This window comes from Gobius niger (assembly GCF_951799975.1).
Source record: "Gobius niger genome assembly, chromosome: 14".
NCBI lineage: Eukaryota > Metazoa > Chordata > Actinopteri > Gobiiformes > Gobiidae > Gobius > Gobius niger.
Genome location: NC_136865.1, coordinates 22,765,791 through 22,793,710, shown reverse-complemented (window position 1 = coordinate 22,793,710; position 27,920 = coordinate 22,765,791). Strand labels below are relative to the sequence as shown.

The following is a 27,920-nucleotide window of genomic DNA, read 5'->3' as shown; positions in this document are numbered from 1 at the left end:
CACGATTTGTATAACTATGTACCAAGACAGACTGAATAATAATAAATGCGGCCGATGGCGTCAATTCACCCGCACCTCAAAATTCATCAAAAAGGCTCGAGGTTTCTGTTCAAACGTTTGTAAATTTGTGCAGTTTTTAGGCCTCGTTTAGCGGCTGACTGCAGTCGCCGTTGGCTTTTTTTTTTTTTTTAAGGGGCAACAATCGTCCAGCCGCGATTTATAAACACAAGAATCATTTAAAGGGCAATGCTGAGTTTCCAAGGCTCCCACAGACGAGGAAAAGAGAACTGGACGGAAGCGGATGATTGGCTCATTGAGATGATGATGTCGCAAGCACTGGCCGTATTTGGACGAGTTTCAGGAAGTAAAACTCTGAGCTCTATTTGGTGCGATAAGATGCTACGAGTTTCAAGCAAAAGTCAACGAATATGAGAGATTTGTTTGTGTGATAGGAGTCGTGGGTGGATTCTTTCTGGCGGTACTTGGGAGTCTAGTTTAGGGAGTCTTCTTTAGAACCGGTACTAGTTTATTTTGTATATGGGACACATTTTAACACTGGTTGGCGTTAGGTGTGATTTAAAGCAGTGGTTCTCAAACTATTCACACAAGTTACCACCGGGTGAAATATTTGCTTCCCTACTGTGACACTGGACGATTCTTTAGTCGACAAAAAATCTGGACATTTTGGTCATAGTTTTAGTCATCTTAAACTAACACCTTAAAAGGAAAAGGCCATTGTTTGCACATAGTGAGATATGTTCTTACCCGAGCTTATACGAGTTGATGTGTAACTGTCTGGTCTTTGTGCGTGCTAAATGCTAACACAAATGCAAAGGTCTAGCTCCAAACTGGGACGAGTTAGAAGCTACAAAGCTGTTCTATGTAACAACATTTGCATGACTGAGCAGACAGGTACACATCAACTCGTCTAAGCTCAGGTAAGAACATATCTCACGATGTCAAAACTGTGGCCTACCCCTGTAATCCCAACCTGAGCAGTTTTTCTACAGTTTACCCAAATCTAAAAGCTTCTCGATTGGACAGTTTAAAGCCTATAGGCCTTATTTTAAAGCTAAGACCTGCAAAACCTATCTAAGCTTCTTCTTTGTTCTTGTCGTCATGTTTTAGTCACGCTTTTGTCACATTTTTGTGTCTTTTTCCATCACATTTTCATTGCTGTTTTGTGGCGTTTTGGTTGCATTGAGTTTCCTTAGTGTTACTGTGATCAAGCCTCAAAAAAGTGACGAAAACATGATGAAAACCAAAAAGGAAACGAAAACGTGAATCATATCGAGGAAGAAGCTTTTAGATTAGTTTTGTGGGTCTTAGTCTGTAAACTCTCCAGTCGAGAAGCTGAACTGGAGAAAATGTGCTCGGTTAACGCGGGTGGTAAGAGGTTAAATTAGCTTTAGTGTCATTTTAGTCAGCAAAAATATCACTTTTGACTAAATATTGTAGTCCACAAAATGATTAAGGCTAAATTTTGTCCTTCTCTGGTCTAAAAAGGATCTAAAACCAACTTAAACTTGGGCTAAGTCGTGCCTAAACTGGCTAATAATCATATCTAAACCTGCAAAAGCCAAATCACAAACATAAGACTGAAGCGTACATGAAGCTGCATCCAAAAGGAATGAGTAAAGTCTAGACTGGAGCCCCGAGTATCACCAGAAAAAACGCCACAGTTTGAGAACCAGAATCGATTTAGTTATTTGAGGTAGTACTTGAAAAGCATTATATCTCCTGAAGTGGTGTAAAGTCGAGAATCACTCATAAGAAGTGAATTAAGCCAGTGTTTGACTTAAAAGGATGTGTCAGTGGATAATGAACCTTCAGTCCAGTTTCTTTTCTCCGTGGGATCTCCTCACTATAACAGGGTGTTGCCATGGCATTCGATCACTCACACCATCCATCCACAAACAAAAAACGAGTACAAGGTCATCGCTAGACGCACTCGTGACGAACAAACATGAATGTAAATCTGTCTACATTTTAACCAGCGCTTTTTGTAACCAGTCACTGTGGCTGCTACCCGCTTCAGCCATGAATCAAAACACCATTTTCCTTCTACCTTCGAATGCGCCGTCGTTCGAAATGTTTAAATAAAAACGACAATAGCGCAGCTGCTAAACGTAGGTCTTGAATTAAAGTGAAGGACATGCGGATATAGAGATGCATGGCGTTAGCGCACAGGCAGTTAGCTGGTTTTGAGTTGCATATCGTGGCTATACTCCTCTCTGGCTTTTTGTCGCCCTCTTGTGGCCCAAAGCAGCACCAGCGCAGAGGCAGAGGTGAGGGGTCGGCCCGGTTCTGGTTCAGGTTCAGGTTCAGGCCGGACTGGACTGGTTTGGAGCGGTATCGGAGGGTCTCAGGCGAAGTACATGGTCAGCAGCGTGTTGTGGTGAATCTGAACGGCTTTGGCCAAGGCCTGGGGGTCTCTGCCGTTACTCTGCCCCGAGACGTGGCTGCCCTCCGCACTGACAGGACAGAGAGGAGAGGAATATCAAACATGCCCTTGAACAAATATTCAGCAAAAATCATGAATAAATACATCTAACATACTGCAGTGCCCAAATACTTGAATGAGAACAATAACTTTAGTGATTTACATTTTAAAACTATTTCTGTCGCACATTAAATTAATTTGGTCAAAATCAAGACTTCTTAACCAAGTACATTTTCTCAAGTTTGGCTTTACCCCAATCTAAAAGCTTCATTTTAAATAAGTGTCAAAAATGCAACAAAAGAGCGACAAAAACAAACATGATAAAAGGCGATGAAAAAGTGACAAAACATGACCCAAAAGCCACAAAAAAGCGACAAAAAAGTTATAAAAATGTGTGACAAAAACGCAACAAAAGAGCAACAGTAAAGTGACAAAAAGCGATGAAAATGTGGCACAAATGTGACGAAAACGCTTTTAAAAAAGCAATGAAAAAAAAAGTTTTTAAAAATGCCAACAACGCGAGGGAAATGTTCCGCATCGATGAGTTTTGTAGATTTGGGTAAAGCTGAAGCGGAGAAAATGCTCCACTTAAGGCGGAGGTTAAGAGGTTAATGTCATTAAAAAGCATTAAACTAGATTCACACAGGCATTAATTCTAAATTTAATGGAAAATTATGACAGAAAATACCAAAATGATGGGCTAAAACAGTGGTTCCCCCCGCAGGCCCACCGGGGGGGGGGGGGGGGGGGGGCAAAGCTTATAAGTAAAAGTACATGAAGAAAATTGCGCCTACAGTTATTACTACATGTTGCTTTTTCATGTTTTAACAGTGAAATAAAACAATTCCCTTTAAAGTAAATTATTCAACCTCCCCCCACCCACAATTGACCACAATTTATTTGCTCAAAAGTTGAAAAGTTGCCCCTTTTGTCCAATTCTTTTCCCTCTCTTTGATGTAATGTTTGGGAATTTTAAAGAGACTAGATGCAAGTTAGTCATTTTATGCTCACTACTGCCACCTAAGACCTCATGCGTAACTGCAGCTTCTATATTAAGCTCATGCATGAGGCACTTTGGACCCAATGTAACAACTTTTTGAGTGACTGCAGGATTTTAGAGGCAGTTGTGGTGAACAGGTCTGAGCTCATTCTACAAATTAGGACATGGCTGGAACATGTAGGGGGATGAAAATACTTGGTTTTAACATTTTTAAACTTCGTATAGTCCCTTTAAGAAATGAAATATTTGCAGATTTGCATTAAAAAGCATCCATTTGACTTGCTTCTGCCGTGTAAAATCTCCTCTGGTTAATCATTTCAGAACGCATCACTGATCCCACAGTACTGAGTGGCTTTGACATAACCCTGGTGATCATGTGGTGACTCTGACCTGTCGTGCTCCTTGTCGACCAGGTGGTATCGGGCCCTGAAGGCCACGAGGTGAGCGTAGTAAGCCGGGGCGGGGATGGACACGGAGCGGGTACAGCGGACGTATGTGTGGCACAGCTGGTACGTCAGCAGCTGGAACTCGTCCGCCGTGAAGCAGTTATCGTCCCAGAGGACATGGTAGTGAGAGGGGCGGCTGGTGCCCTTCAAAACACAGAAACAGAGGGTATGAATGAGGAAATGGAGAAATTGTTAGTGGCTATTGTTATGTTACAAATGCTGCACAAAACACATGTCAGACTCCGTACCTGGATGCCCGCGTGGCTGCAGAGGTAAAAGTCAAACTCGTACGGGTGAGTGATGTCTGTGTCCACTGTGGTGCCGGCAGGAATGTTTCCACTTCGACCGACCTGGAAATGACAAGGTTCATTCTTAACAACAACTTTGCCCACATGATGCACTAGGTCTATTATAATCTATGGCCGATCGTAATTATTGGCCTGTTTTAGAGGGACACTCACCCTCTCGTTGCGGTCGGCACAGAAGAGTCTGGTGTGGTGGCGTTTCTGGACCACGATGTAGGTGATGCCCGGCTGGTAATCCTTCTCCAGGCTGATGCAGGCCTCTCTGATCGCCAGCAGCTCGTAGTACAGCACCTGAACGAGTGTTTCACAAAGATTCAAAAGGTTTGTCCACATCTGAAGTGCAGTAGTGTTTGGAGTAGACGGGGTGAGCAAAAGCTATAGATATAGTAAAGTTATAGATGTACAGATTTAAATGTGTGGATGAATACAGCAGGATAATAGACCATGCTGCCATAACAACACATGTCGATTTTCGAATATTTGTCATGAATGTTAAAGGGAAAGAAAGCTTATTTGTCTAGTGCTTTTAAAATGACACACATCACTATGAATATAAAATAAAATATGCACAAATGACTCCGTTGCTGATGCACTTTTGTACATTAGCAAGCGCTTAGTAAAATACACTCATAGCTAGGGCTGGATACTAATAAACTACTAGTACACTAACATAAATATAGTATCAAAAGCATGGTAGGATTATTTTTTACATCTTTAGAGATCAGTTTTGATGCCTTTTGGTCCAGGGACAGCATTGGAGGAAGTGACTTGGTTGCTTCAGCTAAAATAAATGATACAAATTGAAAAAAAATGGTCTTTTAAGAAATAAGTGAACAATGTAGTTCTGTTTTCTGGTTCTAGACGACCAATAATTTAGTATAGGTATTGAAATCAGTATCAGTATCGTAAACCGAGTATCGTTTAAGTACCAGTATCGGAAATAAATGTAATGGTACCCAGCCCTATTCATACCTACATCACATGCAAATAACTGTGAATCCTGAACAATAATACTAAACCCAACAGCACAGACTTGAGCTAGTTCTGACATATAAAAGTCATAACGGCTCACATGTATAGTGGTTTACAAGCCTGATCTGGTGGTGGTAAACTATTGTAGCCACAGCTGCCTTCGGGTAATCTGACTGAGACGAGGCAGCCAATCTGTGCCCTCTGCTCCTCCAACCTCCACCACTCACTCGCTCTCCCTTCTGAGCCCCTAGTGTTTGCAGATTCCGATTCCTGCGGCGTCAGTACCTGTCTGAACTGCCCCTCCGACACCCCGTCCCGGTAGAAGATGATGCGCGTGGGTTTGTATCTGGTGGATTTGTAGAACTGGATGAGCAGTTCCCGGACCATCGAGGCCAGGTCCTGGATGACCTCCTGTCTGGGCCTCTGCACCCGCACCGTGGCACAGTACCGGCTCGGGTGGGCGTCCATGCTCCCCACCACCTGCAGAGGAGAGAGAGGTTCAGGAAGGTGCATGGCTCACTTCTTTCTTTTATTTTGGCATATCTTCAATAAGGAAACCCCAGTAGTTTCTTTTTCTGGTGAGACAAAATAGCCGCAGTTGTGTCTTACCGCTGCTATAGACGGCTTCTTCCCGTCTCCCGCTGGAGGGTGTGTGACATCAGCTCCGAGGAAGATGATTGGCTGCTGGAAAACTGAAGGACTGAGGGCAAACGGGAAACACATCAGCTTAAGTACGACATTCATTTGACACAGAAACTACAAAAACACCATTGGTTGTCAAAGGTTTCAGTTTACACATTAATTAAATGCTTTTGAATACCCCAAGAATCAATATTATTAATGCCACAATCCCAACCAATCTATCAAATAACTTCAAACATTTCACATTCTGCTGCCGAATGTGTTTTGGGACAGAATTTATGTATTTCTAATTAAAAAGTTGGTCATTATCATTATAAACAAAGGCCATCATCATTTTAGCTGAGGTACATAACTTTAAATGCTCTAAAACCTTAATACTATTATTTTTAAGCACTGGGACACATCTTTACCGCTGGTGTGGGACGAGGATGTTGTTGATGCCTCCGAGTTTCACGTTGATTTTGAGGCAGAGGTTTGACAGAGTCTGAGGCGACGTCTTCACCACGTTTTTCACCTGAACGCACTGAGTGGCCATTCCCAGCAGCGTGTCCCCAACGCGCTTCACCTCCGCTGCGGACCACACAGGGGCACGGTAAGGGTTTTTGATCAAGGGAAGAACGTTCGAGACAAACAAATAGAGGCTGTTTGTACCAGACAAAAGCAACAACAGGAGACTTGAAGCCGTGTGTGAAATCGCGGTTAGCGTAAAAATATAATGTGGAAGCTTTTTATGCCAAATGCCCTTCCTTTAGTTAAGAAAATACTGGATACTGCACAGGGTTTCTACAGGTAGCAGCAGGTTCAAAGCCCTTTTCTAAAGATTTGTAACCAAGTTGAATACTAGTATGTAAAATGTGGATAAATTACAATAAACTACATAAAGAGCTGTTTTTGAGCAAATATTTATGCACAACTGAAAGCCATTTTAAAGAAAATTTCAGCAAAACCTGCAGTTGAACATGTTGGACCATACATTTTGTGTTTTCACTGAACGCATGGACCCCTCCTGGAACCGCCACCTTAACATGGTGGAGGGGTCTGAGAAACAGAATGATCCTGGGAGCTCTGTTGCCGGGGCTTCATGTCCCTGTAGGGTCTCCCATGGCAAACAGATCCCAGGTGACGGGTCAGACAAAGAGCGGTTCAGAAGCCCCTTATGAGAGACCAACAGGCCTGAGGATCGTGAGGCCGTCCTTCTGTGGACCCACCATCTGCAGGAGGAGCCATAAGGGGCTGGTGCAGTGTGATCCGGAAATGGACAAGTGGAAGAAGATGGATGGGTGGATTGAACGCATGGCGCAAATTAAGTTGAGCAGTGTCATTATTTTCAAAGAAACGTAGATTTGTTGCCTGTTAGATTAGGCTGTCCAAATGTTCACACAAATCATTAGCTCAAAAAGTAGCTGCTACAATCCCTGGGTTTACTTTTGTGTGTTTTACCATAGACTGGCGTTTTTCCCGGCAGGATGACGATGATGAGCTGCAGTCCGCCGTACGTGTTTTTGAGGTGCCTGAACATGGGCTCCACACTGTCGGCTCCCTGGGCGTATTTACAGAAACACGGCTGGCCCTGGATCGGCATCCCGGCGTCCTTCGAGATCTTCCTCAGCTGATCTGTGAAACTCCTGTCACGAAACGATGGGACAGAATGATAATGAATGCTTGTAAAAAGACTAGGGGTGGGAATCTCTGGGTACCTGACGAGTCGATATGATACATGATATGATATACATGACTCACGATGACGATAATCCATATATTGCACAAAAATAGCCTATGATTTTTTACCTTTTTTTAACATACAACATATTATTCAGTATTGATATTTGTGTTCATGTGCCTTGTTCCACTTTTTCTTAAATGAATAAGTGAATAAATGATCCCTGACATTGAAATAGGTCTATTGATCCGTCAGTGGCATCACTTCATTTACATTTAACCTTTTCACCCCCACATGAACCAAGCACATTATTTCTAGTTTGGCATTACCCAAATCTAAAAGCAAAACCGTGGCAAAAGAGCCACAAAAACGTGCCACAAAAACAACAATAACACAATATAAAAAGCGACAAAAACATACGGCTAAACAGTGACGAAAAAGCAACAAGAGAGATGAAAAAGTGACAAAAAGAAGCAACGAAAAGCGTCATACATGACAAAAAAGCGATTAAAAAAGACGAGAGCACAATAAAAAACACTTTTAAAAATGTAACAAAAACACAGCAAAAGAGCGACAAAAATGTGTCGGAAAAGCTACACTAAACACACACACAAAAAAGTGAAAAAAAAACTTGACTAAAGAGTGATAAAAAGCAACAAAACATCCACGAAAGAGCAACAAAAAAGTGACTTTCAAGCTTTCAAATGAGGCGTCACACTAAGGCTGTAAAAGCTCCTGTCCAGAAGCTTTTAGAATTGGGTAAAGCTGAACTGGGGAAAATGCGCTCGGGTAAAGTGGGGGTTAATAAGAAACCACAGTCATTTTTCCAAAAGAATAAATAAACCCAAACTCAACCGACTTCTTGATCACTGTTGGCCTCTAGTGAATGCCACCTCATTAATATGCATGACGTCATCAAAAGAATCGATATCAGAATAAAAAGTATTGGCATCACATCATCCTCATCCTCACCTCCACGCACAGCTTGGGTTCCGGATCCCAACTCCTGGAGAGAGGCTGGACTCTCCATTTTTCTGGAGTTGCCCGCGGGGAGAGGCGGCGGGCTGGGGTGGGTTTGCTCATATCCCCCCAGCTCAGCCGTCACGTGTTGGAGTTCACCCCGGTGGACGAGAGGGTCGCGTCCCTACGCCTTCGGGTCGGGGACAGGTCTCTCACCGTTGTCTCGGCCTACGGGCCCAACATCGGTGCAGAGTACCCGGCCTTCTTGGAGTCCCTGGGAGGGGTACTAGATAGTGCTCCGACTGGGGACTCCATTGTTCTACTGGGGGACTTCAACGCCCACGTGGGTAACGACAGTGAGACCTGGGAGGGAGTGATTGGGAGGAACGGCCTCCCCGATCTGAACCCGAGTGGTGTTCTGTTATTGGACTTCTGTGCTAGTCACGGTTTGTCCATAACGAACACCATGTTCGAGCACAAGGGTGTCCATAAGTGCACGTGGCACCAGGACACCCTAGGCAGGAGGTCGATGATCGACTTTGTAGTTGTGTCGTCTGACCTCCGGCCGCGTGTCTCGGACACTCGGGTGAAGAGAGGGGCGGAGCTGTCAACCGATCACCACCTGGTGGTGAGCTGGATCCGCTGGCAGGGGAGGAAGCCGGTCAGACCTGGCAGGCCCAAGCGTGTTGTGAGGGTCTGCTGGGAACGACTGGCGGATCCCTCTGTCAGTGGGGTCTTCAGCTCCCACCTCCGGAAGAGCTTCACCCAGATTCCGGGGGAGGCGGGGGACATGGAGTCCGAGTGGACTCTGTTCTCCTCCTCCATTGTTGATGCGGCTGCTCGTAGTTGTGGCCGTAAGGTCTCTGGTGCCTGTCGCGGCGGCAATCCCCGAACCCGGTGGTGGCGCCCGGAAGTAAGGGATGCCGTCAAGCTGAAGAAGGAGTCCTACCTGGCCTTGTTGTCTTGTGGGACTCCTGAGGCAGCTGAGAGGTACCGGCAGGCCAAGCGTGCTGCAGCTCGTGCGGTCGCAGAGGCAAAAACTCGGGTCTGGGGGGAGTTCGGGGAGGCCATGGAGGAAGACTATCGGTCGGCCTCGAAGAAATTCTGGCAAACCATCCGGCGCCTCAGGAGGGGGAAGCAGTGCTTCACCAACACTGTGTACAGTGCGGGTGGGGGGCTGCTGACCTCGACTGGGGATGTCGTCGGACGGTGGAAGGAGTACTTCGAGGACCTCCTCAATCCCGCCGTCACGTCTTCCGATGAGGAAGCAGAGGCTGGGGACTTGGAGGTGGGCTCGCCCATCACCGGGGCTGAAGTCACCGAGGTGGTGAGAAAGCTCCTCGGTGGCAAGGCTCCGGGGGTGGATGAGATTCGCCCTGAGTACCTTAAGTCTCTGGATGTTGTAGGACTGTCTTGGCTGACACGTCTCTGCAACATCGCGTGGCGGTCGGGGACAGTGCCCCTGGATTGGCAGACCGGGGTGGTGGTCCCTCTCTTTAAGAAGGGGGATCGGAGGGTGTGTTCCAATTACAGAGGAATCACCCTCCTTAGCCTCCCCGGTAAGGTCTATTCCGGGGTGCTGGAGAGGAGGATCCGGCCGATAGTTGAACCTCGGATTCAGGAGGAACAATGCGGTTTTCGTCCTGGTCGTGGCACACTGGACCAGCTCTATACCCTCCGTCGGGTGCTCGAGGGTTCGTGGGAGTTCGCCCAACCAGTCCACATGTGTTTTGTGGACTTGGAGAAAGCGTTCGACCGCGTCCCTCGTGGTGCCCTGTGGGGGGTGCTCCGGGAGTATGGGGTCCGGGGCCCTCTGCTAAGGGCTGTCCGTTCCCTGTATGACCGCAGCAGGAGCTTGGTTCGCATTGCCGGCAGTAAGTCAGACCTGTTCCCGGTGCGTGTTGGTCTCCGCCAGGGCTGCCCTTTGTCACCGGTTCTGTTCATTACTTTTATGGACAGAATTTCTCGGCGCAGCCAGGGGCCGGAGGGTGTCCGGTTTGGGAGCCTCAGAGTCTCATCTCTGCTGTTTGCAGATGATGTTGTTCTGTTGGCTTCAACAAACCAGGACCTTCAGCACGCACTGGGGCGGTTTGCAGCCGAGTGTGTAGCGGCCGGGATGAGGATCAGCACCTCCAAATCCGAGGCCATGGTTCTCCACCGGAAAAAGGTGGCTTCCCCTCTTCAGGTCGGTGGGGAGTCCTTGCCTCAAGTGGAGGAGTTCAAGTATCTCAGGGTCTTGTTCACGAGTGAGGGACGGATGGAGCGTGAGATCGACAGACGGATCGGTGCGGCGTCAGCAGTGATGCGGTCGCTGTATCGGTCTGTCGTGGTGAAGAGGGAGCTTAGTCGGAGGGCAAAGCTCTCGATTTACCGATCGATCTACGTTCCCACCCTCACCTATGGTCATGAGATTTGGGTAATGACCGAAAGGACAAGATCGCGAATACAAGCGGCCGAAATGAGTTTCCTTCGCAGGGTGGCTGGGCGCACCCTCCGAGATCGGGTGAGGAGCTCAGCTACCCGGGAGGAGCTCGGAGTAGAGTCGCTGCTCCTCCACGTCGAAAGGAGCCAGCTGAGGTGGCTCGGGCATCTGTTTCGGATGCCTCCTGGTCGCCTCCCGCGGGAGGTGTTCCAGGCATGTCCTAGTGGGACAAGGCCTCGTGGAAGACCCAGGACACGGTGGTGGGACTATGTCTCCGAGCTGGCCTGGTGTCGCCTCGGGGTCCCCCCAGAACAGCTGGAGGAAGTGTGTGTGGATCGGGAAGTTTGGGCATCTCTGCTGAGACTGCTGCCCCCGCGACCCGGCCCCGGATAAAGCGGAAGAAAATGGATGGATCATCCCGAAAAATAACACGATATATCGCAAAATCGATATATTGCCACACCCCTAAAAAAGACTTACGTTCTAAAATGTCTAAATACTTGTTCCCTCATCATAAACATGCTTGTAACTGTAAACATAGTGACTAAAAAAAGTACTGACTTGAGAATCTCCTCGCGACACTGGCGCTGCGTGGCGAAGCAGGCGATGGCCCACATCTTGATCTCGACCCCGGTGTGGAACTGTTTGCCCCTCATGTCCCACACGCCGTGACTGGGAGTGGCCACGGTGCGGTTCTGAAAACACAGCGTAGGTTGATCTGCTCAGATTCGCACCAACAGTAACTACACTAATATCAACAAACACATTTATAAACAGTGCAGTGTAGTTTTGTGTCTTCAAAGAATTGGACTCGCATAACTTTTCCTCATGAAGAGTTGCTTTTAAATCAAGTTAAGAGCAACACAATGCTTCATTCAGATATATATATATACTGTACATGTGGAATTGAAATGCATTTATGTTTATGCTGGATATGCAAAATATCTATATCAATAATAAATGAAAGATTATTGCAGCATGCGCATGCAAAGAGATCAATGCCAAATCCAGTTGCCAAAGAAGGATAAAAAGCTTATAAAAATAATAGGCAATAACAGAAATGATTGACAAATTTAGAGAAAATATACGTTATCGGTATCTTTTTGTTTATAGGAGAAATGCAGTCATTCAGGAAAAAAAATATTTGAATGAGACTCTGAAGTAAAATCTGTGAGGAATGTGTGGACAGTGGCTGTAGTGCACACAGAGACTGACAACATGCAAATGAAGCGTGATTAAAGGAAAGGTACCATAAAGGGTTCAGAGCTCACCCTGCCGCCATATTGCAGCATGGGGGCCGGCAGGACGCGGCCAGTGACCTGAGCCATCTCGTCCCGAACTCTGAACTGGAACTCCTGCACGAACGGGTCCGACTCGTAGTTCGCGCTGCGCACCTGAAAGACAGAGACAGAAAGGTTTTAGGTGTGACACGGAAATCCTTTCATTGTCGTAAAAAATGTAACATAATGATGCTTAAATGAAGAATCAGTAACACAGATTTAGATCAACTATCCAACTATATACTACAAATATCCACTGTATTCCTACACCCATGAGCCTTTGCGTGAAAGATGGGGGGAGATTTCCGATATGACCGTGGCCACTTTTTGTTTGCATGGAGAACGTTCACTCTAATCCACTTTTTATGAGCTTTAGAGATGTAGTCCATGTGGGAACACGAGCTGTCACAGCTGAGACTAAACCACAAGCCGTGATTAGCTGCTCACAATAAACCTTTGACTGAAAATCGCTCCATAAAAGAGTTTTCTGACCCGTGGGCGTGTTGGCCAAGTTGTCTCCCCTTAACCTCTGTGGATATTTCTAATTCTGCGATCTTTCACAAAGACTTTACTCAGATGTGGCACTTTAGGCTTAGAGAATGGATTGTCAGCATAAAAACTTTATGTTTCGTGTTGATTGGTCAAATATCCGTGGAGATCTTCACATTTTCAGATCAAACTGAGCTACAGTCTGTTTACGAAGCTCATTACATACGCCGCATTTACGCGGAAAAAGGCCATATCTGTTTGATTAGGGCAACGGTTTTGCACAAAAACAACCAGAAAAAAGTTGGAATGCTCTTTGTAAAACTAAGAAATTTAAAATGCAATTTATTCAGACCAAGCTCAGCTTGTGTCGCCTCACGGGGCTCGACTCATATCACTCATACAGGGTGAGCAGGTCTGTCAGTCGTATGTTAACAGTGTTTGGGCTTAGGCTTTCTTCATAATTATGTGTGTGTGCTTTTATGTGTTTTTTAAATTCAGCTGCCAACATCGAAACGTGTTCCACAGCTGCGCGAGGACATCTTTTCAAATGTTACGGAGGCTGATCGTTTAGAAATAATCTTGAAATGTTGAAATAAACCGCTTTGTGAAACGAAAACTCACCCGGGAAACCAATGTAAACCAATGGCTCAGCACAACTTCCGGCATCTGACCGGAAATTCTCCCCATCCTTGTTTCTACATGAGCCGCCCCAGGAACAAGGTGGATAAAGTAATGACGAAACTAGATCTAATGCATGGACATTTGATGGTGGTTATGAGAGAAGGTATGAGAGAGGCTTTCTACCGAGTGCAGAGTTTAAACATGTGCCCCACACCTTTATTTAGGCTTGGAACCTTTAAACCAGCTCTTTCCCCGCAGTAAAATGTATGTTTTTGAGGTTGTAATTATGAAACTTGTAAAAAAAAAAGCACCATCTCTCACAATGTGCCAATTCATGAAGGTCGTATTTGACTCTTAGGATTTGGGCACCCCTGCCGTAATGCCTTTATGGCCCATAAAGTTTTCTTTCAATCATTAATACACTGACCCCAAAAAAAGCTCACATGCCAATATTTAGTTGTAGCGCCTTGAGCTTTGCATACATTCACTGTGGCGTTGTTTCAATAAGCTTGTGAAAAGATCCAGTGTTGCATTAATTTTTCATCAAGATCTTGTATTCATGAAGGGAAAGTGTGACCAGTCTTCTCCAGCACATCTCAAAGATTCTCACTGGGGTAAAGATCTGGAATCTGAGGCCTATGTGTCTCATGCTCCCTGAATCACTCTTCCAATGTGAGCCCGATGAATCCTGGCATTGTCATCATGGAAAATGCCTGTGCCATCAGGGAAGAAGAACTCCATTCATACTGTACCTGGTCATTCAGGATGTTCAGGTAGCCATTGCTGAACCTTTCCAAAACTGCAGCATCTCCAGATAATCTTACACTTTATTGGCTGGGTCGTGTAGCAGCACAAATTTATGAACGAAGCAAAGTTTAAAACCGGACTAAGACCGGGATTAAGCAACGCCAAACTACAAAATTGAACTATCAACTAGGGCAGGGCGATATGGCCAAAAATGTGTATCAAGGTATGAAAAAGAACTATCACGATAACGATTTATTTGGCGGTATTATTTACACCTGGCAAAATACATAAAAATCAAAGCCTTTAGCTGATGGGGAAAATTCAATTACAGCTATTTTATTCTCTTTATTCATCTAAATTCACCTAAATCTCTACCTCCATCTGGAAAAACACAGAAGATAAGATCAAATAATATTGCTACAATTATTTGGGCCTTCATCTCCATAACAGTAAAATGCTCCTGTAAGTTCACCTGCCTCTGTGCAGTTTACTTGTGTTTTTACTGTCAGACAATAATGTGTTTAGGACACGTGTTTGCCAGAAATATGAGTTAAATTAAATATAACTTTCAAAGGATTCACTATATCTCCTGTTCGCGTCTCTCTCCTGATCCCTGACGCGCGCCCATACACACACACAGGAGGGAAAGAAAGAAAGAGGGCGGGGAAAGTGCGTATATGAGCTTGTCCTGAGACTTACGAGAGCACTTGTGATGAGAAGGATATCATTAGCCTTTAACCGTGTTTGCAACATGGTTTTCTTCCTAGCGAGCTAGGTGATGCTACAACTCTCCGGAGTTCATCCAGGACGCAAATCCTTTCCTCGTAAATATGAGCGAAAAAAGCAGCAAACTTCCTTCATATCATTAGATTCTTTAGGCGCTGCCCCTGAAACCCCCACAGTCATGTTTATGCTGCTGCTTCGAGTGACTCGGAGCAGCATCTCCGTGTGGTTCTGACATGAGCTACGCATGCAAATGATCTCATCTACCGCGGTATGAAAGTATACACCGGTGTGCAAAATCTATACCGGTATTACCGTGCACGGTATGATATGGACCAACCCCTACTGCCAACCTTACGAGTTACAAGACAAACCGCTTCACCATCTGAGCAACTGTCGCCCCAAAACTCAGCCACATGTCGTGCAGTTTTAGCTCTTTTGTCCGTGTGGATTACGAGACACTAACCAGTCGGCTGATCTCCTCCTGTCGGTCCGGAGCGGAGCGAGCCGTGGCTTTGATCATGGTGGAGGTCTGGTTATCCGTGAGCTTCTTTATGCAGCGCTGACCAGGCACAATGTTACACACCTGCAGCACAAGGGGAACAGAAGGAAAAGGCTCCATAAATAAAGACTAAACCATCAAACGCCATTGTTTCCATGTGTCCTCACCTCCAGGGGCAGATAGGTGTGCTTCTGCTCCTGCCCCACCTGCAGACAGGGCAGGTGCGGGAACTTCAGCTGCAGACTGTACTTCTCTCTGAAATACTGCGCCACCGTTCGCTCCACCGTCTGACCGTTCTCCAGCTGCAAAGGAAACCTGCAAGAAAAGAAAAGATTAAGCACCATATATGATACAATCTCTAAAGCTGTTGTCAACCAAACATAAATGGCATAAATCTAAATGTTTATCCAGAACCGATCCAAATGACTTTTAATAAAGAACTGCAAATGCATTATCACTTACGTCTGGAGGCTGGCTGGTCGTCGTGTCACGTTGCAAACTCTGTATTTTCTTCTCATCGTTCCACAGTGTGTTACTTCGACTTTTAGACCTGAAAACGTCAAAACATTACATTATTTGTGATCAACAGAGAAATTCTACCAGATTCATTTTAAGCGTTTCCTAAAATGACCTGCGCCACTTAATGAGCAGCGGCAAAAGGATCCCAAAATAAACCAGGCGGACATAAAAAGCCCTTTCATCTAAAAATAGCAGCACAGACTGTGGTTTGCCTCCAGGGGAGAGAGAGGAGACGAGGGAGTGTAATCCTCACACTCTGTACCTTTGATCTCTTTGGTGAACTTGACGCGGTGAGAGTCGGTGAGCGGCCGCGGCTGCTCGTCGATGTTGTGGATGTCCAGAACTTCACACATGAACTGGATCACGGGCTGTGCTTTGTAAAACGCTGTGGCCGAGACTAGAAATAACACAAAAAGCATTTCATCTTAATCCTCAGCCCTGTTGGATGGGTTTAGCATTCCAGTGTAAATCTGGAAACATGATGGCAGAGTGGTTAACACAAACAGAGCTCAAGACTGACATTTTGGGTTTGTGCAGCTGATTGCATCATTTAGGTCAGGGATGCCCAAAAAAGTGCGATGTCACATAACTGCAAATAACAATACCTACTTTATTTTTTTGGTTTTCAGTAACCTACAACAAACCTACAACAAATGTTAACTAGGCTAGGTTTAGTAGAACAAAATCAACAATTGCTGCAATATAGTGCAAAATGTAAACAACACCACCACCACCTGTATCTCCAGTACCTACAGTGACTTTACCCTATTCATTTAACACAAAGAAAATACCATATTCGATCATTTTGAAAGTGTCAGTTCAGCATCAAGTCAATTTTTAACCCGTACCTTTGTTGATGTCAACAACCTTTGCAATAAAAGCTGGAAAACTAGGAAAATTGACCCAGACACCACAACGTTTCCTTAACTTTGCGAAAGGAGTGAAACAGCGCCCCCAATTTGACGCTGGTGGCCAAACGGTGTACTGCATCCATATTTACCATTGAGTATGAATGCAAGAGAGCTGGTTTAACCATATTCGGCGCAAAAGTAGGTCACTCTCTGGGCCAATTTTGGAACGGTACACACTTAAGAAACGCACTGCAATATAATCAGAGCGTAGTATCTGTGCTTTGAAGGATCTTCTGCACTTCTTTCAGCCAATGATCTTTTGCATCTTTGTCCAGTGCCGACTTTACTTTTGTTTCTACGTTGTGTGGGAGTTGAATTGGATGCACTCTGGAGCCCAGGCAAACATGTAGTATGCTCGTATTTGTCTGATCTTAAGTGAATTAGGATCAAAATAAGCGTCTGTGTGAATGATCATGTTTTTAGGCAGCACGTGATCTTTATCAAGTTGGTGACGGGATGTGAGTGAACCAGCTCCTCACCATCGATGTTGAGCATCATCTTCCACATTGCGGGGCGGACCGACTGGTGGAAGCCGAACCACACCTCCCGGCCTCCTCCGAGCGGGTGGTCGTAGCCCTCCGGAGACGAGAAGAAGGACCGGCCCACAGGGGTGTATCTGAGAGAGAGGAGAGAGATTTCTAAGTAAACACCAAGTTACAAGAGATTGTTTAATACATGTAAAAAATATCATGTTCTTTTTTCGTTTTTCCCTCTACTTTCTTCCCATGTATAAAACCTACAAACCCTCTACGACATACAACTGATTCTTGTATTATATCGGCAGTTAATAATTAAAACGTAGCAGGATTTTCTCTGTAAGTCATCATTGTCCGTCTGCTTCACCACAGTCAAATAACAACCAAAGTGAGATGCAAAGTCTGATCAACCACACTGTATTTGAGAAGCCCATTGAACCAAACTCCAAAACGCTAAGATGTTAAATGTTTCTGTGTAAACAAGACGGGCTGGAGAAGGACAGTAGGCTCAGGATGTCTCCATCATTTCCTGGGCGACTTGGATCAGATTTCTGAAACACATCAACAGGAAATACTCCACTCGTGCCTCATTTAGAGACAGTTTCACAGCGTTTTGAAGAGACTGTGAAGTGTGAATTGTAGATACATGTTCTTAAAATGTAGTGAGCATAAAAAAAGTAAGATCAGGTAGGAACTAATCAAGTGTGGCTGAAATATAAAACCTTTGAATTAACTTTTTGCAGGATCTAAAAGCTCCCAGACAAAGCCTCCAGAGCCAGTCTTTAGATTGTTACAAAAATGACTGTGGGACGTATTTCCATGTAAATAAAGTGTGTCCTCACTTCATGGAGGGCAGGTGTCGCAGCACCACGTCCACGGCGTGCACTGGGTTGGTGCTGATCGGTTTGTCCAGGTCCAGCGGCTCGGGAACAGCGCGCCCCGTCAGGACCTCGTGCAGCATGTGCCAGCTCACCAGAGACACGAACCGCATGGTCACTTTAAACGGACGGTCTTTACCCCCCTCCCCGGGCAGGGTCACATCCAAGTCCACCTGAGGACAAGAGAGGATAGTATTTATTAATTGTTAAAGTCAACAGTGTTTTTTGATATAGCAATGATACAAAACAGTGGTCATTAGAGAACAGAATGTAGCATTAAAGACTGGCGTTTTTGACCTGTTCTTCTGACCTAAGCACAAAGAGCAAAGCAGTCGACGACAGCCACAGATAAGTGGATGAGAGAGTGGTCTCTGTCAGGACTAAACACAGTGAGGGTGTGTTTCAGGTTTTTTTTCTATCAATCAGGGACAATGCAATCAGCATAGTTACAACAGCAGGGGTAGGTAATGCCAGGCTCGGGGGCCAAAACCGGCCCTCCATCCGAACCTGTGGCCCTCAAGATGATTTTTGAGAATTATTATCACACAAACCAGAGATCAAATGCCTGTTAAAATCTTGTGAAATTCTTAGCAGAACACCCATTTAGGCATATATGATGTACAACAGTGGCATTTGTACAAAGTGATGCTTTACTTCCACCTATAATTGGAGGGTCCGGCCCTTGGTCTTTTGATGATGAAGAAAATCAGCCCTTGAGCAAACATGCCTATACCCTGATATAGAGCTTATAGCCAGATCTAATTTTCAACTCGTGTCCCTGGTTTCTACACACTTTATAATTCATGAAAGAGACTGGAGTTGGCCATTTTATACTCACCACTGCCACCTCAGCTCATCTGTGTAACTGCAGTGTCTATATTAAGCCCGTGATGGCACTTTGGACCCAAAGTAAGAACTTTTTGAGTGACAGTGCAGGATTTTAGAGGCAGTTGTGGTGAACAGGTCTGGGCTCATTCTACACATTAGGACATGGCTGGAACATGTAGGGGGAGGAAAATACTTAATTTTGACATTTTTAAACACCGTATAGTCCCTGCAATAATGAAATACTACATTCCACTAAAATTCCTAGAAAACTCACTCAAACCTTTTCAATCACACCCACACAGTGCAACACAAAGTCTCTACCAAACATTCTTTCTTCTACACTCACAGACTCAGTGCCATTTACAAATAACTACATTCATGCCGCTAAAATCTGGAAAAATCTTCCTGAAAATGTGAGACAGGCCTCAACTCTTAACTCTTAAACAGTTCTATTTGGCTGCATAATATGACAACTGCTGTTTAATCTCCAAAGTTTTGTATTTAACTAATTAATTATTACATTTATGTTTATCTGTCTTCCTTTACTTTTATGTTGCTGTAAAGGACTTTGACTCTTCATCTGTATAAATTGTGTGCGTATAACAAGGGCCAAAACGGTAACGGTGTCCGAGTCTGGGCACCTCTCAAACCTGTGGGCTGTTCCCGGCGTGCGGTGCTCAGTATCTTTGGTTCATGTGGTTCTTACCCCGCTGGTGGCGACGGGCAGCGGCTTTGCGGTGTACATGCTTCTCTTCCCATCGTAAACGGGCAAACGGTCCCCAAAAATCGTCACCTTGAAATGTTGAACCATGGAGTCCACCACCTCCCTGTGACACAAAGCAAAAAGACCAAACTCAACACACACACGCTGACGACACTTTCAATGCAGTTTTTAAAAGGCAAACTTAAAAAAAACGGAGCGTCATAGAGTCACGGTTTTGTTACCTGTTGACCCTGCGCGGGCACTTGTCGGGTTTGATGTCCACTTCATAAAGATACACGTCGATTTTGGGGATCTCCACCTGGAAGCAGTTGGCCAGGAGCCGGATGGGTTTCCCGACGGTGCCATAGCCAGGTCGCCGCGGCAACGAAAACAGGGACTGGGCTCCTACGGGAACACACAAGGCACAAAAATAAGTCTAGTGCACTGACTGGGGTGTTGGAATCAATATATCTTGAACATAACAACAACATTGTCAGCGTTTGATCGTTTACATCAGGGGAACTAAGTCATGAATGAACTAAGGCCCCACACAAAAGTAGTGGAAAATTCTGAAAAAATAAAGGCACAATCAACACTAACAATCTTGGGAGAAACTGAGGAAGGAAGTGGGCACAGTCGACTAAAAGATGTTCAGGTTCGTTACAATCTGTTTCCTACTGAATAAAAAAAAACTGTCCTGCGTGTGTGTGATAGTGGTCGTCGTTTCAAAGGTTATGGAGTTTGGTGACATTTTGTTCTGTTGACGAGCATGGCCTTTGCAGACGGGACGAGGTGTGGGCGTTTGCACCGACGCCAATGCGCCATCGGTTCTTCACAAATGCCAAACTCGCAAGAAGGTTTCAGATTTGAGAAGAGTTGGCCGCCAAATAGAAGACAGACAAAATATATTGAGGAATTATCGTTATTGCAGAGTAAGAGACTCAAAATCGTAATCGCAGGAAGTCAATATTGTGGCTTAAGCAAAACTATGCAAACATTCCCTTTTAGCCAAAATATTTCCAGTCCAAATTAATACTTTGTAATGTCATTATAATACCTAACTTTATTTCTAAAGCCACAATGCTACAATTTCCAGACACTCAATCCAACAGAGGAATGAAGGAAAATCTCAATATTCAAAAGCTAATTGGAAACTACTTTTGAGCAGACAAATGACATCCAATTTCAGCCAAAACTGCAGTTGAATAAGTTTTGGACCATATCTTTTGTTAGTTTTAGTGACTTTTAGTGAGTTTGTTTGAGCAGCATTAAAACAGGAAAAGGAGTGAGTTTGCACACTTTTGTACTTTCAATTTAATCAAACTTATGCAGTAAAAATTGTCAAGCAAAGTCATTATTTTCCAATATAGTTCAATTTAATGCCAGTCAGAATCCAGTTTAATGTTTTTAATGACATTTAAAGCAGAACTAAGTAACTCCTGCCCCTAGAGGCCATAAACGCCACTGCAGGTGTCGTAGCAAGTTACGTTTTTTTACTAATTTATTGTCTGTGAGAGTAAATACTACGCTGACAGAAAAGACAAAGAGAGAGAGGGATATTGTCCATCCAATTACACAATGGAGATATATTTTTTCACTCAAACTAGGCTGTAAATACTGTTTAAGTAGCGCTAGCCCGCAGTTAGCTTTGCCCGTTAGCCTGCTAGCTTCTTCTTTGTGGTTCTATTAGCGTGTATTGGCGACTCCGACCCGGTGCAGGGAAAGCTGCAAGTGTGGTTTTCTGGCCAGAGACACCAGGGGGAGATTAAAGACCTCCCCAATCATCCCATTAACACTTGTATTACCCCCAGAGGGACAACGAAAAGGATTTATAAAGGTAAACAAGCTACTTAGTACTGCTTTAAGGCATTCATTTTGGCACAATTAATCTAATAATGATGACCAAGTGCTTTTCAATGCCCCACGGAAAACCTCTTTTCCTAATCTAGCTAAATTTTAGTCTAGTTTTGGTCCCGATTTAGTTTTTTAGTTTTTTTGCCTTGATTCACTCAGAAACTGATTCACAAAGCCTCACTAACTCATACAACTACATTTCAGGCCTGTCGCTGGCCCACACAGGGGGAGCCTCCGATCCAGTCTCCAGACCTGATCCAGTCCTGGTCGAGATTCTCCGTGTGAACAGTCCCTGAGGCTGTTTCCATAGAGACAGGGCCAGGTGGGAGCTCAGAACAAACATAAAAAACATGCGGAACTGTAACAACACCTTTAATGCTGTCAATTTGGTGCTCCTCGTTTCAATTATGAACTTCTATTGCCCTGAATTCAAATATCATTTATAATCCGTCTTGTTACAGGACACAGCATCTCCTCATAGCCCTCTTTTCACGGCTCTCCCCCCATCAATTTAGAACCAGGTCAAAACCCAAACGACTGTGAAATATTATTCCGTGTTTGTGATTGCACAAACTTTATTTAAAGCCACTCGGCAGAACATTCAAGGTTGTGCCTCTCTATATCAGACGACAAACATGACAGCGATACTGAACAGGCTTCTGGTGATCAGTTAGAGCTACAATGCCATTATTGCAATAAAAATAAAGCTGGTGATGTCCCGCTCTCAGCAAAGTTACGAGTCAAGTCTTAGGAGAAGCAAGCTCAAGTTTTTAGAGGTATTACTTTTCACCAATAGAAACATCTGCATTTTTCATGAATGAATGAATAATCTTTATTCGGACCATAAACAAAACAGGATGGGATGGTGCTATGTGATATGGGCAGCTCCAACAGCTGCCCCCATGACCCGGAAACGGACAAGTGGAAGAAAATAAATGGATGGATGGATGGATGGATGGATAAACAAAACATAAAAACACAAACTCATACGAACTCAAAATACAACCTGCCATGATTGTGGCAGTTGTGAGCTCAGTTTCAGACGTGCAACTCAATACATTTACATCTTAGTACAAACAATTTTGTTTTACCTTTTGCACCTTTGAGATTAGGCTGTCCGAAAAGGAGTGGGGGGAAGTAAACACTTATTTAGTCCCACCCCTTTTAAGTTCTGTCAGTCTCTTTTCCTATTTACTTTGAAATAGATTCCTGTATCTATTCTATCTTTTTCATTTAACTGGGTGAAATGCGCAGTTGGTCCAGAGGTTTAAGAAAGAATTCCGGCCTTTTTTCCGAGAATTCCCGGCTGCTCGTGCTGGTGACAGACAAAACTAAACTCTAAAAGATGATTATTGGGAGCACAGGGGTCCATTTCTGTGAACCAGTTTGAGCCGTCACCCCCAACAACATCAATAACAAGCACACGCTCTGGCTCTGACACACAAACGCCGGCCCTCGGCTACAATCGACTGCTGTCCTGAGCACGCGCCATCGACCGCCGATTAACTCTGCTCCTTCCACAGCGGCGGTTAACGGGCGGGTTTGAGAGGCCCGGGTCACTATGGAGCCGCGGGGTTTCAGATGACACCAGACAACGCTCTTTAGACGTGGAGTGTGTCATTTAGGTTCGAGCAGGCATACGGTATGTGAATTATAAATCTGCTGAGTTTGTGGATAATAATACCCAAAATGTTTCTTTAATCTACTATTTGGTCGCGTCAAAGAACAATTACTAGTTGATATCAAAGTACAATGCATTAGATATGTCCATTGTTTATGTTGTAATCATGGACCAAGTGGTGTCCAAACGGTACTTGGTTGATTGTACCACTATGTGAACAATACTTTTTGCAGTACCTACACTACAATAGGCCTTATCCAGATTCTACAACAAAAGAATAAAAAGACAAAGTTCAGAAATTCTATAAAAACAATTTTCGTTTTTTCAATTATTCAAGCAAGTCTGTCTCAGTGTCCACCAGGCTCTAAAACTAAGCATTACAAGAATCAAATTGTTTTGAATACTTTTTTAAGAGGCCGACCAATATATTGGGCCGATATTTGGGGATTTTATAATATCGGCAATCGGCCGATCTAGGGCCAAAAAAAGCTGATATTTCCGGCACCGAATACGATAGAGACTTCCCGTTTTTTTGCATTGGAAAGAGCAAAGTCCGGGCTTTAAAATGAGTCCTCCCACAACTCCCAGGCCTCAGGGGAGGTGAAAAACATCGCAGTGAAAATTGGTTAGCTTCAAATTTATTAAAACACAAGTTTCACTAAACCTTTGTCAATATGGACAACATGCTGCATGTCATTTTGAAGTGCAGAATCTGGAGAATTCCATCGCTGAGTTAGTTTTAACCACTATTGTATCTTTGATCGCCGCGCAAAATTGCAGCTTGTAACAATATGCTAATGCTAATGAAAGCTAGTCAAAGCTGGGACAGAAACTATGATTGAATCACCTTAAGTAATGAAATAAAATCGGCCGGTGCTGGAGCGGCCAAGTATTTGTTTTTAGATGATTATAGAGACCAGACATCTGGAAGAAATCGCCCCAAAAAAATCGGCATCGGTCAATTATCTTCCCAACATATCAGCATCGGCCTTAGAAAAACCCATATCGGTCGACCGCTACTTTTTTATATTATACCAGTTGTACCCTAAAGTGAGTAAGTCTAAATGCTTTACAAATTCAATAGATTGTGTATAATTGACCGCCCGAGTCTGAAATTTGAGGCAACATGAGTATTAAAAAATCCTATTTTTCTTAAGTCCCTGCCTTCGCGGATTTCAGAAAGTAATCAAAAACCCCGGGGAACCACTTTGACCAATGAGACGAGCTTTTCCTGTGAACCATCAGGTCCAATCAGGAGGGGAGGGAGCATGATCATTTACTTTTGAAAATTCTGTTCCTGCTCTCCTCATTTTCAAACTAGGGGTGGCTTTCTAGTCCATGAGGGGAGGAATTTGATTGTTTATTTAAAAAATTCCCTCTATCCCTCCTCACTTTGCAAACTTACAGAGATCACTTTAACGCAACCATAGACAACCAAAAATCAGCTTTTCATTCTCTCTGCAGATTCTGCGTTCACACTTGTTGGTTTGAGGACTCAGTGATCCTATTAGTTTGGTCTGGAAGCACTTGTCCGCACCCGTTTCAGGTTCAGCCCATTCACAAACTGCACAGAAATTAAAGTGGACTTTTTCTGTAATGCACCAGGGTTTGCTTAAAGTGAACCAAAAAAATATACAAACACAATCGTAACTGTGCGTGACTCTACCGTACAGCTTGTGACTAACACCCTATAATGATGTTCAACCATTACGTCGATGAAACATAATTATCACTCCTTTCTATTTCACTCAGTGTGTGATATCATGACCACTCAATCATTTGTTTTGTATAGCCAATATCGCAACAGGAGTTTCCTCACAGGACTGCACAAACACTAAAACAATGAAACAGTAAGCAAGGCAATGTAAAGTTCAGGCAAATGAAGCATCCAGGCAAACAATGTCCAAATAAGCAGCAGGTGGCGAGGAGTCTCATGGGCTTCCCCTGTCTTTAGACTTTCCTACACGGCAAAGAAAACCTCAAAAACCCAGAGGTCCACATGTTAGAATCTGGCCCTCACCTCCAGCTGACGGTGTAGCAGCTGCGTTTGACAGCTACAACCACCTCAGTGACGTAGACAAAGGAGAGGAAACAAGTGGGACTGGTTTGAAAAGGTTGTGGAGGGACCCAGCGCGAGTCCGGTTAGATACATAAAACAGGACAGTTTGGAAAAGCAAATGAATGAATACACTACACTAGAGTAGTAATAAGGAGTCACTAAATGTCACGTTTGTTTGACCTTTGTTTGTGATTCGAATGTCAAACACAGTATACCGAAATAGTGAGAAATTTAGAGGCAGAAAAACATAAAATATTACTAAAAGAAGCCGTGATTAAACAGACTTATTTTAACTAGTGGTCCTTGAGATTATTTTCACAGTGTATTGACTAACATTGAAGAAAATCTGCTTTACACAGGACTTTGAAAGCTTGAAACTGAGTTCAAAAAGCTGTCAAAATATAACTGCACCAAGTAACACTTCATAAAACAGTCGACCCACCAGGTCTAGATAAAAATTAAACCAGGACTAAACTAGGTCAAATTGGACCTAAACTGAATTGCATTGAGAAACACCAAATGAAACGTATTACTAAAGCATTAAAGGGGCTAGATGAGCGTTGGCCATTTTATACTCACTACTGCGACCCCAGGCCATACGTGTAACTGCACCTTCTTCATTAAAAGGAACAGCCCACCGTTTTTCCATACTGAGATATGTTCTTACCTGAGCTTAGACGAGTTGATACGCACCTGTCTGGTCTTTGTGCCCGTGGAAGAGCTTGGTCACTTCTAACTTCACCCCATTCGGAGCCGCAGGAATACATTGGGAGAGGCCAAATGCAAAAAACATCTTTGGTCGTTTTGCATGACTGAGGGCACGCACAAAGACCAGACAGGAACGCATCAACTCGTCTAAGCTCAGGTAAGAACATATCTCAGTATGGAAAAGCGATGGCCTGTTCCTTTAAGCTCGTGCATGACGCCAATTCAGACCCGGAGTAACAACTTTTTGAGTGACAGTGCAGGATTTTAGAGGCAGTTGTGGTGAAAAGGTGTGGGCTCTGGAACTACATAATTTTAACATGTTTAAACTCCACATAGTCCCTTTAAGAAAATGTTATTTTATTAACATGAATAAAGTCCAGAGTTGCACTTGAAGAAGCTGAAGTACCACAGTTTGAGAGCCACTGGCCTAGGAGTAAAACAAAGCCGGCAAGAAGACTGTGTTCTGTTTGAGAGCTGCATCCAACAACCATCCAATGAATGACAATGCCACTACACATACTCAACACTACTACTACTTCCAGGCGAGACTGCACTATACTTTCAATGGTATACTTTCACACCAAAAAATACCACGCATAACTACAGTATAATCTCATTTAGTATAATCTTACGCTACAAATTCCAACAGCTACAACCGAGAGGCAGCAGCAGCGACCACTAGCACTGAAAATAACCCAACACCTGAACGCCAAATTAGGTTAGGTAAAGCAACATGGCCGTGGAGTGAGTATGGGCTCCCACCTGTTGTTCCGACGTCCATTCATGAGGGTCTGTGTCCGGAAGACCCGGCTCTGATCGAGTAATTCTCCCCCTTGGAGGTGTACAAACTCCTTCGGCGGCGACTCGAAGCTCCCACGCTCCCCGGGAATCCTGCCCCCCTTGTCGGGCTCGCAGAGTTCAGACGAGTCGGTCCGCTTGGAGCAACTACGAGCTCCAAAGTTGTCAAAAATGTCACCGGTTCCGCTTTAAAACAACTTATCTAATGTATCTGCGGAAACAGGGGGAGTGAATATTACGTTATTGTGGTTTCTGGCACTAAAGTCAACCAAAACTGGAGTTGTCAGTGACATTTTTGCCTGGCTCACGTAAATGTTTGGCATTTCGTCCGGGGCGGGTCTAAAGTCAAAAACTACTACCACTTCAAAAAACTACGTGAAATGACACACAACTAAACCAGACCTGCTCCTAGTTAAAACACTTCCATGTTTCTATAGTTTCTAAATATGGGGTAACTTATTTATTGAAAAATAGTTTTAACGGTTTAGTTATAACAAACACGAACCCCACGTTTGTCAAAGGAATAACTTTAACTAAGCATATCCCAGTTTCTAAAGATAAGCTGGACCCGTTTATCATTTAATATCTCATGTCTAGTATCATGATCAGCACAAATATAATAAAAATCATCAAGGCACACAAAAGTATCAGTGGTAACGTCCCTCCACGCTAAACCGTCCCCACTTGAACGAAATGCCAAACATTTAGGAAGTCCCTGATAGCATTAGCGGCTAACAGTCGGTTAGCTTCAGGCGACGAATGCGAACGAGCGCCGAAATGTCATCTCACAATTCAACACGGTATTGGAAACTTACCTCTTCGCGTCCGATGTTTGCGGTCCTGGGTATAAAAAAACGGGGCGATCGATGTTGTCTTTACCATATGTGGGGTTCTCCAGCCCCGGTGCCCTGCTCGGTGTCGGCGACAAACCGGTGTGAAATGTCTCTTCTTCGTCTGTCAAGTTACAAAAGCCGCACCGGAGGCGCCTTTTCACAATAAAAGCCTCAAAGCAAAACGACCAAAAAAAAAAAAAAAACATCCCAGGAACTCCAGGAATGTGCTACTGGGTAATGAGGAGGAAGAAAAACATGTCAACAAAATAACTCAGTTGGTTAGTATGTGTTGTAACCTGTTGTGACACGTTCAAGTTTCTTATTTCACTCAATGTAATTTAATAAGGTGTTTATTACGGGCTGCAAAATAGGCACTGACAGGGGCCACTAAAGGACACATACATATCTCTCAAAGTAAAGCTGGGAGAAGAAAATACAGAAGTCTCATCATAAACATACATTTACAGCTGGCATACCTGTAGGCCAATCACATTGTTCATATAATTGTATATTAGTGGTT

The 27,920-nt window shown here is 44.2% G+C and overlaps 1 protein-coding gene across 2 annotated transcripts; it reads right to left on the bottom strand.

Annotated features, from left to right (window-relative positions):
* Nucleotides 1-2,089: 2,089 nt before the first annotated feature.
* Nucleotides 2,090-27,508, bottom strand: ago3b (argonaute RISC catalytic component 3b). Of its 2 annotated transcripts, none has more exons than XM_079570903.1 (20): nucleotides 27,383-27,508; nucleotides 26,532-26,778; nucleotides 19,770-19,932; nucleotides 19,531-19,651; nucleotides 17,961-18,169; nucleotides 17,122-17,258; nucleotides 15,994-16,128; nucleotides 15,675-15,762; nucleotides 15,380-15,527; nucleotides 15,177-15,296; nucleotides 12,101-12,244; nucleotides 11,412-11,545; nucleotides 7,249-7,433; nucleotides 6,219-6,378; nucleotides 5,776-5,866; nucleotides 5,452-5,646; nucleotides 4,351-4,485; nucleotides 4,138-4,239; nucleotides 3,834-4,033; nucleotides 2,090-2,474 (listed from the first exon to the last, which is right to left on the bottom strand). In XM_079570903.1, exons 2-20 carry the CDS (start codon nucleotides 26,548-26,550, stop codon nucleotides 2,366-2,368), a joined length of 2,595 nt encoding a protein of 864 aa, XP_079427029.1. In that variant the 5' UTR covers nucleotides 26,551-26,778; nucleotides 27,383-27,508; the 3' UTR covers nucleotides 2,090-2,365. The 2 variants fall into 2 exon arrangements, with proteins under 2 accessions (XP_079427029.1, XP_079427030.1); XM_079570904.1 differs by having other exon boundaries at nucleotides 12,122-12,244.
* Between the last annotated feature and the right edge of the window lie 412 nt (nucleotides 27,509-27,920).

What these genes read in the sequence shown, in the direction of transcription:
- ago3b (XM_079570903.1), bottom strand. An exon ending in TGCCCGCGCAGGGTCAACAG is followed by an intron (nt 19,652 to 19,769) that starts GTAACAAAACCG and finishes TTTGTGTCACAG; the next exon opens with GGAGGTGGTGGACTCCATGG. An exon ending in CGACACCTGCCCTCCATGAA is followed by an intron (nt 17,259 to 17,960) that starts GTGAGGACACAC and finishes CCTCTCTCTCAG; the next exon opens with ATACACCCCTGTGGGCCGGT.